Here is a 12,308-nt window from a genome sequence, read left to right on the forward strand (position 1 = left end):
CTAGGATTGCTCCTCCATTTCACCCAGCAAGTGAGTTTTCCAGAAGCCGCTTCCAATTTAACGAGCTGCTTGTCTCATGTAGCAGATCCCCAAAAGGAAAAGTCAGCGAGAGGAGTCAGTTTCAGTGAAAATTAAACTGGATCACTTCTAACAGAATTATTTACATTGGTTGTAGGCTTCTGAAGAGTAAAGCCAGCTCTCCATTGTTTTTTTTCTTTTTGTTCCTGCTACAGCAACAGTGACTAAGTTCAGAAGTCCTCTAGTACTAAACTAAAAAATAATTAGGAGAAATTTGGGGTTTAATTGCAGTTGGCATTTTGGAGCTGTCTGCTAGAAGCAGCCATCTTGGTAAAAGACCATGTCCTTTGGAACACTTGGAGGTTTCAGTTTACTCCTGGGTACCAGTTTTCATTAGCCAGTGAATAACAGTGTAATTATTAAGTCAAGTTTAGGTTTAAAGATAATGGAGGAGTTGGAATAAAAATCATTAAAGCCACTTCTTTATCCTTCCTAACACTTTATAAACTTTCACCAGAGCTCAAAGCAATAGAAAAAATTTTACACTTTTTTTTTTCCTATTTTTTGTTTCCATGTGTTTGTTCTTCCGTTGGCTAAGCTTGGATAATAAAACCAGCCTGGTCAGTTTCATTTTCTGATTTTTATACATAAGTGAAAGCTGTTTTGTGTCAACTGTGTAAAGTGTTTAGAATCATCTCACCTGCTGGGCCAATTTCCTGTAAGCCTTTGTTTGGGAGGGGAGAGGGGAAATACAACTTTTGATTTTGAATTTCTTATGCTTTTCAAAACTAGAACCCTGAATTAGACCACAGTAGCATAATTACTCTGTTTTATTTTTGACCTACTAAACTTTCCTAGAAGTGGGCAAAATGATCGTAAAGAAGAATTACGGTTATGTTGTATTCCCACTTAATCACCACTATTAGTATAGCCGAGTGCTCTGTCTGCAGTTACTTTGGAAAACTGGCACTTAAAAGAGATGTTTTAATCCACAGAAAGTGTTTCTCTTTTTTTCTTTTGGGATTAGATAAATGTTACTGTCTTAATCCTATTGCTCGACAGGTCCTGGCATTGTCTGCAAGATGCAGAGAAAAATAAAAAGTTGCACCTTGTTTAAACAATTGAGCGCAGTGTGGTTTACGAGGTTATGAGGAGGAGTAAAGAGGGTGGTGTGTCTCTTCTGCAATTTTTTTCTTAACGCGGTTAACCTGTGGCTGCTGTTGCCTCGCCCTCCTCGGCTCCTTGCAGGGTAACTTTCTGTTCTGTGAGCACTATCCGAAGCTTCCCAGGCAAGCTCACGGAGATCAAACTAAAAGGGCTGCTTGTATGTCTGAAACAGACAGAGGGAGGCAAGAGCACACACTGTCGCCGGAAGATGGGGCCACGGGTTCGGCCGGGGCTGGATGCCAGAGCCGGGCTGACCTTTCCACGTGTCCCCAGCACCTGCGAGGCTAGTGGGGCGTTAGGTTTCCTCCTCCCAGGAGCGGGCCCGAGCCCGGAAGAGGCTGGGCGGCCTCGGGCTTAGGTCAGGGGGCTGGGAGGCCCACCCTCGGAACACTTGTGGTCGGCGAGCGGCTGGTGCGTAGGCTGGCCTGGCCTTCCCGCCCCGGCCGGGGCCCGCACTTCCCCAGCCCGCCGGCGCACGCCAGGAGGAGGGCGGCGGCGGTGGCGGGCGGGTCTCGGAGCTTTCGGCCGGCTTTGCAGGACGGCCTACGAGCGCGCCAGGCCCAGCTGGAGCGAGCCCCAGTGCAATACTGCCCGAGCCCGGGCGGGGTCTCTGTTCGCTGGCAGAGGAGGTCCCTTGGCAGCGGGAAGCTCCCTCTCTTTCTCTCGCAGCCGCTCCGAGTCTGCGCCCTGCTGCCAGGCTCCCAGCTCGGCGCTCCCCTGTGCTCGCCCGGCGCCCACTCATTCGCAGCCCAGCCTTCGCCGCCGCCACCTCCCTGCTCCTCCTCGTCGTCTCCCCAGCCCGCCGCGGCCATGGCGGACAGCGCCAGCGAGAGCGACACGGACGGGGCGGGGGGCAACAGCGGCAGCTCGGCCGCCATGCAGTCGTCTTGCTCGTCGACCTCGGGAGCCGGCAGCGGCGGTGGCGGCGGGGGAGGCGGCGGCGGTGGGAAGTCGGGGGGCATTGTCATCTCGCCGTTCCGCCTGGAGGAGCTCACCAACCGCCTGGCCTCGCTGCAGCAGGAGAACAAGGTGCTCAAGATCGAGCTGGAGACCTACAAACTCAAGTGCAAGGCGCTGCAGGAGGAGAACCGCGACCTGCGCAAAGCCAGCGTGACCATCGTGAGTGTCCCCCAGGGGCGCGCCGCAGCGCCGACCTCCGCCCGCCCCCGGGAGACGCTGCACCCAGACCCGGGCGGCCCCCGGGCTCCCCAGGACCCGCAGAGACCACGATCCCTGCCAAGACCCGCCGGCCCCGGAGGGTGGGGGAGAGGGAGGTGTCCCTTCGGGGCCGCGCGGGGCCGCCCTCCCCGGGGTCCAGGCCCCTCGCGGGGTGCGGGAGGAGGCTGCTAGAACCACCACTCGCGTTTCCTTGTCGCCTCTGGGGAGGAGGCCCCTCCCGGGCGGAGCTGGAGGCTTGGCGGCGTGGCTGGGGAGGCGGGGTGGGACTTTTTTCAGTCCTAGTTTGCTTGAGGGGTGCGTGCAGAGACCGGGAGCCCTAGGCAGAGGGAGAGGGAGGAAGCCGGGGCCTGTTCCGGGGGCCTGCGTTGGGGTTCGGGGGGTGCGCAGCTGGGCTGGGCACTTCGTTGGCATCAGGACGGCGCTCTAGCTGGATCGCCCGGGGAGGGGCCGGGAGAGAGCGGCCGGGAATCCGGGAAGTGGAGTTTTTCTGGCCAGGATCGAGAGGGAAGGGCGGGTACCGGAGCTGATGCTCCCACCTCCATCGGAAGCCCTTTCCTTGGGTGGGGGGTGGCGGCGGCGGCGTACAGCCGGGAGAATACAGCATCTTATACCGGCCTGGACAGAGTGAAGGCTACGAAGCCTGAACCGGCCGAAACCTGGGTGAAGGGGATCGACTGCCTCCCTCGCTGAGCAAGATGTACGTGTGTTTGCTTCATTGGGGGTGGAGTGTCTAGGGATATTTTGCTTCGGAGTCCAGATACTTGACGGGAGAACGGGCTGTCTGTTCTGTTTCCACCTGGCCTCCAGAGGCGCCCCCGAAGAGGGGAAGATTAGGGCTGTAGGTCTCCCTTTTAGTGTACCAGCCTTTTTAGAAAGGCCACTATTAGCTATGATGAGGCGAAACATAACTGGAGAAAGTACACTGTGTGCTCTCACCTACCATCTCTGCCAGCTAGCCACATCATTAACTTGCAGGATCCCCATACAGACAGCCCTGTTGAGATCAAAACAGATTTCCAGCCGGGAGGAGAGAGGAAAGTGTCAAGAAACCAAGGGGATAAATTGCTCTTGCTGCTACACAATAGCTGATTAGGCTGAACCTTCAGATGGAGAAAAAGGCCTGAACTTGGGAACAGATCAAAGATCACAGCCCTGGAAAGGACATGGGGCAAGTTTAGGGTTCCCCTGTGCCGGGAAAAAGTCTTCAGTGGAGGAGGGTGTGTGTGTGTGTACGCTCCCCCCCAGTGCTGGCTCACATTTGGGAACTGGATGGCATTCTGAATTTGCTTAGATAGCAGGTTTTCACCCCAGTTTCAGTGTGTTGGGCAGCCTAAATAGAAATTGATTGTTGAAAGACAGTCCGCATGCTCAAATCCAGCCCTGGTGAATGGCATAGGAGCCATATTCATGTGTCTGCAGACTGTAAAGTTCTTGAAGTGCCCTTTTGGTAGGAAGGGGGAGGAATTTGCAGAGGCAGCCACTTCCAAGCCTCTTGAGTAGCTTTCTTGGCTGAGAGAGATGTCTATGGTGAGTGGGGGTTTGGGAAGAGGGGGAAGCTGGTGGAAGCAATTTAGTTAAGGTTGGAGTTAGTAAATGAGAGGGTTCGTTGGTCTCTTGCAGAATGTGAACCACCAAAAGCAGTAACACTTTCGCGAAACACAATCTCTGGCTTCCTGCGTCCTGTGAGCAATTCAGGCTGTTTTTGTTTGGGAGGGAGGATAAGGGGGGTGGAGAGACTAGGAAGGGGTTGTATGTTTGACACTTGGCCATATTAAAAAGTAGGTCTGTAAATTGTACACCACACGTTGGCTTTGCATGGACAAACACGTTCATTCCTGGTGTGTAAGATCAGAGGCCTCTGAATACTTGGCGTGAAGACCGCGCGAGGTGGTGGCTTCCTTGGCACCTCCCTCAACTAAAACTGACATTTCACCAAGTACGCCTTGTGAAATGTTCTGTGGCCTCACTGAGTCAAATTTTAAAATTGTTTTAGATGACAGCCTATACATACCAGAAGTCTCTCCATGCTTCTTTAATCTTTGATTAATATAATCAGGGAAACAAAGTGCTTGTGGTTTCCTGAGTTCCCTAGTACTTGGCAGTTGTTACGAAGGCAGATGCAGAGGAGAGATTCCTTTAAGCTTTTGAGGGTTTTGTTAGATTCCTAGGACACAGATTGTGTTTGGTGGGTTTGACCTCTAGGGTGTGTAATTTGCGAGGAGAAATGTGTGCCAGCACTTGAAGTGGGTGTGTGGATGTACGGATTCCATTGAACAACACTGGCATAGTCTATGTCAAGGTTAAGCTGCACAGCCCCTGACAACTCTCACTGAAATATAGCCCTTGCTGGTAGCTGCCCAGGAAGTTTTTGACAAGGTGTAGATATTCAATTCAGTGAAGGCTTTGCTATATTTTTCACTATCTAGTTTATTTGAAGGGAGGATGGTACCAGAATCCTATTACTACCTGCCTTCATGGCTGTTACTAGTTCCTTTAATTGTGATATTAACTTTCATGTTTTGAGCACAAAAGGCGATTTATGGATGGATGTCTTTCGTTTTCCTTGAACGTATTCAGGAAGGTACCTTGCTCATCAGCCACACCCTGGGAAGAGAGCAGTGTGCTTTTATTAAAATATTTTTAGAGTAGTTTTAGGTTTGCAGAAAATTTAAGCAGAAGGTGCAGAGATTTCCCCAATATTCCCTGCCCTTCCTCCCATACTCCATTATCAACATCCCCTGTCTGAGTGGTACATTGGTTACAATCAATGACGCAACATTGAAACATTTTTTTTTTTTTTTTTTTTTTGCTGTAACGCGGGCCTCTCACTGCCGTGGCCTCTCCAGTTTCGGAGCACAGGCTCCAGACGCACAGGCTCAGCGGCCATGGCTCACGGGCCCAGCCGCTCCGCGGCACGTGGGACCTTCCCGGACCGCGACACAAACGCGCGTCCCCTGCATCGACAGGCGGACTCTCAACCACTGCACCGCCAGGGAAGCCCTCAACATTGAAACATCTTAATCACCCAAAGTCTGTAGTTTACATTAGGGTTCACTCTTGGTGTTGTACATTCTATGGGTCTGGACAAGTGTAAAATGACATGTAGCACCATATTAGTATATAGAGCAGATTCAGTGCCCTAAAAATCCCCTGTGCTCTGCTTTTTCATCCATCCCTAACCCCTGGCCCCCACTGATCTTTTTACTGTCTCCATAATTTTGTTTTTTCCAGAAAGTCATATAGTTGGAATCATACAGTCTGTAGCCTTTTCACATTGACTTCTTTCACTTAGTAATATGCATTTAAGTTTCCTCCATGTTTTTTCATGGCTTGATAGCTCATTTCTTTTTAGTGTTGAATAATATTCTATTGTTTGGCTGTACCACAGCTTACTTACCGTTTACCTACTGAAGGACTTGGTGGCTTCCAAGTTTTGGCAATTATTAATAAAGCTGCAGTAAACATCTGTGTGCAAGTTTTTGGGTGGACAGAAGGTTTCAGCTCATTTGGGTAAATACTAAGGAGCACAATTACTGGATGGTATGGTGAGAGTGTTTTTATTTTGTTAGGAAACTGCCAGACAGTCTTTAAAGTGGCTGTAGCATTTTGCATTCCCACCAGCAATGAATGAGAGTTCCTGTTGCTCTGCATCCTTGCTAGCATTTGATGTTGTCTGTTTTGGATTTTGTCCATTCTAATAGGTGTGTAGTAATATCTCATTATTGTGCCCTCTGTTTTTAAGCCAAGTCCAAAGGCCAGTAGAAGTTCTTAGCCAATGGTCTTTTCTGTCTCTTTTGGTATGTAGGCGTTTATTCTGGTCAAGCTACCCATTTAGTAAAGGACTGTTTTCATGGGTCTGTGTTTTCTGCATCTGTATGATAGAGGTAAACTTCATCTGTGGGGAAGAACCAACTATACGAGGCGCTTCAGCCATGTCTACAAGTGTCTGGTTTTACCACTTGCCCCTGGTGTGTTTTCTTTGGGTTAGAGGTGGAATGGAATGTTCTGAGTGATTATCTGATTTCTCCCAGTAAATCAGCAGTGGAACCGGATTGCTTATTATTGATCAGAATTTCTTCTTTGGAGTGGAGAAAATAAACAACAGATGCTCAGTCACACTGTTGAGTAGCTTTTAGATGTTAGGCTAAGTCTATCTGGCTTGGCCTGTGGGTTAAAGTGTAATCGGAGACTATCTGACTCAGTGTAGTGAGATGTGTCCAGGGGTCGCGGTCTCTTGAGAAGATGAGGAAATGCAATTGTGGGCAGTAATTGAATGGCTTCTAAGTTCTGGACTAGTTTCTCAGGGTATAAGCAGGATCTCATACTTGCCGTGGCTAGTTCTCTAGTTCACTAAGATGTGTTTTCTATACCACTTCAGGCCTTCACCATGTGTTTGGTCAGAAAAAAAATACCTATGTTAAATCACTAGAATTTAGTTGTCTTTTTCCATCTATAAAATTAATCTTTCATTATAGAAGTTTAGGGAAATAGGGGAAATACAAAGGCATTTTCAAGTTATAGTAGAAAAACATGTTAGTACGGCATGATTAGAAAACCTGGCTATTTTAAATATCAACAGTGTAATGATTTCATTAACCAGTAAAAGCCACCGTATAGTTTATATTGTGGATTTTGGATTATTTGTTCTGGAAGCCTAATACATTATTTTCCATTTTTTAAGACTTTGTTTTGGCAGACTCTATGAAGCTATCAGATCAACATTGCCCTTATAAAAAGGTGTAATGTGTGTCATTTTTTTTTTCCTACTTTAAAACTTTTTTTCTTAGATTCTTATGGTAACACCCAACTTTATACACAACTCTGAGAAAAGTATGACCTCACAGTTAGGTCTAATTATACACAAATCCAGTCTTCTTAAAGAGGCTATTCTTAGATTTCTTCTGTATGTTTCATATAATCTCTTTGTATTTGATAAAAAAAAAAAATTCCCACAAAACCGTAGAGGACAGTTGTGACAGTCTTTTCTAGTGCTTTTATTTATTTTGCTGAGGATGGGGAGTAGTTCAGAGAATCACCAGTATCTAGTTTGTGGTGACTCTTGTTCAAGACCAGAGACACTGGTCTGAAGCAGAAATCCAAGTTGGCTGTTGCTTGCTCACAGATTTTCAGTGGCTTCCATTGCCCTCTGGATCGAGGTAAACTTTCTGTGGTTGACCAGGTTCTGTGTGCTCTGGCCCCTGCTTGCTTCACAGACACACCCCTCACATTCTCAAAGCTCTCTGCTGAACTGCTGGTTGCTGGAATTTCAGTAGATTTCTCTGGCTTCTCTAAGATGTACCTCCTGCCCTTAAATGTCCTTTCCTACTCCTTCACCTAGTAAATGCAAGTAGACTAAACTTCCTCCCCGACCCCAGCATGTGGTAACGCTGCCTGTTTAGTAGCCACACGCTGGGTTCGGTGCCCATTCATGAGACCGCCCCCTCTCCAGGCCCCCATCACATAGGTCTCCCCTTTGGGAGATGGGAGATGTGTTCATTCATTCCTTCAGGGGCAGAATTTGCCTTGTTCACTTCCGTTCCTCAGTGCTTGGCATGCTGTAGACACTCAAGGAGATGTTGGGTTGACCGCAGAGGCATTGGGTGATGAGGTGTTTTTGTTTTGTTGTGTTTTTTACTGGGCAAGGGCACCAAGACTGTCTGCTGACCTTGTGCTCATAGAGCCGCTCTCCTACCTGTGTCAGGAACAACAGCAAATGCCATCTTCACCATTGTTGGATGGATGAATGGATATATTGTATACTTTGGCGGAACACTACAATCAGTGTATGTCCCAAGCCTTTGCTTTCTAACTATGGATGATGTTGTAGGCCACCTTGTAGCATATACCTAGGCGTTCATGATACATTTCACCTCTAAAAGAGGACAAAGTGTCTTTGGGTTCACCTTGCCAAGGGCTTTGTTGGAAGTGTTCAGATTGGCCACCTCAGTTTTGGTGATGGTGGCAGGTCACTCCAGGCATTTCTTATAACCTTATTTAATGTTGAAATGCCCCACAGCGGCTTCTGGGAAACAAGCATGGCCATCAAGGGCGGGGAGGCATCAGGGCAAGTACCAGGTACCTGAATCTCCAAACTGAGGAAGTTGCTGCAAACAGGATGGGGAGACTCGCTGAATTCTTGTGGATTTCCACATGTGGCTTGCAGAGTGGAGTTTGGGGGGGGGTTGATAAGAGTGTCACACCCACTGTGTACTTGAATTCTTTTTTTTTTTTTTTCTTCTTTTTCCTCAAATTATGCCTTGCAGCGTTTACACCTAGAAATGCTAATCTGAGCTTTTAGACTTATACAGCCAGGTTGAGCAAGGAGTAACAGTCACCTTCCTTGTTCCCTCAGTGGGTAGGTGTTGTATTTTGTTTTCAGTCACCGTGCAGTTGCTTTTAGATGGATGGATCATCAAAGCTAGCAAAGTAAATGTTCACAGGTTCAGGGTGTTCTTTCTTGGTTTTGGTTGAAATTTTCTTGACAGGGGAACGAATGTTCTGGAAAATATTTCTAATCGTCAGGATCTTGGAGGGGGGTTAACTTGCAGACTCTTCCTATTTTACTTCTCCAAGGCTGTCAGATTTTATCTTTGATGCTTCTCAAGCCCACAGCTGTGGATTTTATCCTGTGGATTTTATCCCAGTGCTCCTACCAGTAAATTGCAAATGTCACACTGTGTAGGCCTTCTCGTTTAGGAATATTATTAAACAAAGGGTTAATAGTTTGATGGTTATTTAGAATGAACTCACCTCCTTACTGTTTTTTTTTTTTTTTTTTTTTTGCGGTACGCGGGCCTCTCACTGTTGTGGCCTCTCCCGTTGCGGAGCACAGGCTCCGGACACACAGCTCAGCGGCCACGGCTCACGGGCCCAGCCGCTCCGCGGCACGTGGGATCTTCCTGGACTGGGGCACGAACCCGCTTCCCCTGCATCGGCAGGCGGGCTCTCAACCACTGCGCCACCAGGAAAGCCCTTCTTACTTATTATTAGTCCCTAGATTCGATGCATGGGGTGCAGTTTGGTGATGAAAGTTCATTTTGATACTCACTCGTTTAATGCTGGGAAATTTTCACCTCTTCAGTAAGGCACAGAATGGCGTGTGATAAATACAGCCTGAAATAGGATTCAACCTGCAGGTACTTGGGAACTACCTACTGTGTGCCAAATACTCTGAAGAAGGAATGTAAGGGCTTCTCCAGCAGGATTGCACTTGACTTGCGTTCAGCTTGGCCCCAGCTGGGTGCTGTAGGGAATTCAGAGCACAGGGAATGGTTCTTCCCTCTCCAGCACTTTGCAGCCCGGAGAGTTGTGAAGTGCAGAAATAACCAACCTACAAGTGGAGACAAGAAAGGTAGTTCAGGCGGACTGGTGCCAGGCTTCCAGGGAGGCCTGGCTTAGCTTCCACCTTCCAAAATGAAGTTCATCTAATGCGGTGAATACATCTAAGGGAAACAATGTGTCATATTCACTCACAGTTTAATTAGCTTGGCGTTTATTTTCATTTTGTAAGGCAGAGATGGAGAGAACTGTTGCTTAATTTGTCTGTCCAGGTGGCACCGAAAGGCTTTTTGTTTGTTTTTAATTTTCTTTTTATGTGGTGATGATTGAAAAGAAATGTCATTGATGTTTTTAATTTCATAATTTACATCTGCCTGTAGATCGAAATTATGTAGGTGGTTTTTTCATCTATTCCTGTTACACTCTGGGGCCCACCCACCTTCCTTACATGGAAATTGTTGGATGGACCAAATTTCTTAAATCTTTAATGGGAAACTGTGTTTACCTTAAAGTTAATTAGAGATACTAGTTTATGCACAATTTCAAACCCCAGTTTTTTTAAAAAGTGGTGTTGATTGATGGGATAATTTTCCACGCATCTGTTCCAAATCAAACCAGCCTCTGTGGGTGCCAGGTTTGTGTCACCAGTGAGCTGGTTAATACCCTCCAGGGCGTCTCAGGGCACTTGGGATCAAATGAGGCCATTCGGTGCTGAGCAGTGCAGTTGGCATATTCAGCCAGACAGACGTAGGTCATAATTCAAAAAAGTTGTCCATAGAAGGAAAGAGGAAAGTAAAAGAAGGAAAACAACATGGAGTATGGGTGAGCTAAGGAAAGTTCTTAGAAATCTAGCACCTGCATTAAACCCTTCACATGTTTCTTTTCCTTAGTGAACAGTCTTGTGCAGTCAAGGTTTTTGAGACTGAATTAGAAGGACTAAAATAGTCTTGAGAGAAAAATTATTTGGTGTTTAATTATAGGGAGAGCTTCTCAACTCATGAAATTATTTGCATGTAAGCAGTGGGTTTTTTTTTTTTTTTTCAATTATCTTAATATACCAACTCAGATAACTTTTATTCTATTGAGATTTTTGTTTTTGTTTGGGGTTTTTTTGTTGTTGTTGTTCTTCACTAGGCAGGCCTTAATTTATCTAAACAAAGACATTTGCTAAGAGTCAAAACATTGTGTCTCTGCTTCGTTTAGTAGCTCCTGATTATAGAAACAAAAATTTGAGGAAAAAAATCAGCTAGATGATTTTAACGTCTTTGTTAATCAAAGAATAACAATTTTGAGTATATGTGCCATAAAGCAGAGGTTTGGACTTCTTTAGGTCCAAATCACTACCTGGTAAAGTGCCATGTCCTTTGAAAAATATATTAAGTATTTCACATCATTTTAAACCTTGAGTGTGTGTAGCTTATTATTGAGAAATACCCTAAGTACCCAGAGAAGAGGGCCAGTGACTTTTTTTTTTTTTTTTTTGGTAATTTTTTTTGTTTTGGTGGTAATATGTACACGACACAAAAGTTACCCTTTTAACCATTTTTAAGTGTACAATTCAGTGGCGTTAGTTATATTCACAGTGTTGTGCAACCATCACCACTGTCTCTCTCCAGGACTTTTTCATCATCCCAAGCAGAAACTCTGTTTCCAATAAACAGTAGCTCTCCATTTCTCCTATACCTCCAGCTCCTGGTAACCTCTGTTTCTAGTGACTTTAAAATTTGTGTATTTTTTATAGGAAAAGTTTAGTCTTATCCACAGAAGCAGCTAGCTGCTTTTTCTTGTCGTGGTGTTGAAGTTGTGAATTAGGACCCAAAGCATTTTAATTAAAGTGCTGTTGATATCTTGCTCCGACTTCAATTTTTATTGCTTGTTGGCTATCCCACATCTGGTTCTTTTCTGTCATTCAGCAAACATATGGCACCCCAGCTCTGGGCTGTGCACCATTGCTCTGAATTTGCCTTTAGAGTGAGCACGCAGATGTGGAGAACCTGGAGAGGGACTAACCCACAGTGAAAGCTTGTGCTCTGGGAAAAAGAAAGGACTGGGAAAGGAAAGAAACCTTGTAGATGATGGTTGCCCTTTTTTTTTTTTTTTTGCGGTATGCTGGCCTCTCACTGTTGTGGCCTCTCCCGTTGCGGAGCACAGGCTCCGGACGCGCAGGCCTAGCGGCCATGGCTCACGGGCTTAGTTGCTCCGCGGCATGTGGGATCTTCCCGGACCAGGGCACGAACCTGTGTCCCCTGCATCGGCAGGCGGACTCTCAACCACTGCGCCACCAGGGAAGCCCGCCCTTTTTTTTTTAAATGAAATGTCTCATGTTTAATTTCCTTGATGGCATTTCAAATAAACCATAATTTAAGGAAGTCTGAAAAAGAAAAAAAAGCTTGAGATTCTTCCTTACCAGCATTGCTCTACTTACAAGTCTTTTTTTTTTTTTTTTTTAAATCTGGAAAGCAGCCTGGTGCTGCTTTTATTTTTTTATTTCTTTATTTCTTTCTTTATTCTTGGCTGCCTTGGGTCTTCGCCTCTGTGCGAGGGCTCTCTCCAGTTGCAGCAAGTGGGGGCCACTCTTCGTCGCGGTGCCTGGGCCTCTCACTATTGCGGCCTCTCCTGTTGAGGGGCACAGGCTTCAGACGCGCAGGCTCAGTAGTTGAGGCTCA

The 12,308-nt window shown here is 46.5% G+C and overlaps 1 protein-coding gene across 4 annotated transcripts in view; it reads left to right on the forward strand.

The window, feature by feature from the left end:
- The first annotated feature begins 1,359 nt into the window (after window positions 1-1,359).
- Window positions 1,360-12,308, forward strand: part of CCDC6 (coiled-coil domain containing 6) — a 114,733-nt gene continuing 103,784 nt past the window's right edge. For 2 of the 4 annotated variants that reach the window (XR_010838971.1, XM_067025608.1), the window contains exon 1: window positions 1,576-2,304. Coding sequence is in view for 3 of the 4 variants with exons in the window: in XM_067025608.1 (XP_066881709.1) it covers window positions 1,996-2,304 (309 nt within the window). In the remaining variant the exon portion in view is untranslated. Of the gene's footprint in view, window positions 2,305-12,308 lie in introns of all 4 variants that reach the window. The other 2 variants (XM_059055076.2, XM_067025607.1) reach the window with 2 other exon arrangements.

The sequence above is a fragment of the Kogia breviceps genome, chromosome 2, assembly GCF_026419965.1.
Source record: "Kogia breviceps isolate mKogBre1 chromosome 2, mKogBre1 haplotype 1, whole genome shotgun sequence".
Classification (NCBI taxonomy): Eukaryota; Metazoa; Chordata; class Mammalia; order Artiodactyla; family Physeteridae; genus Kogia; species Kogia breviceps.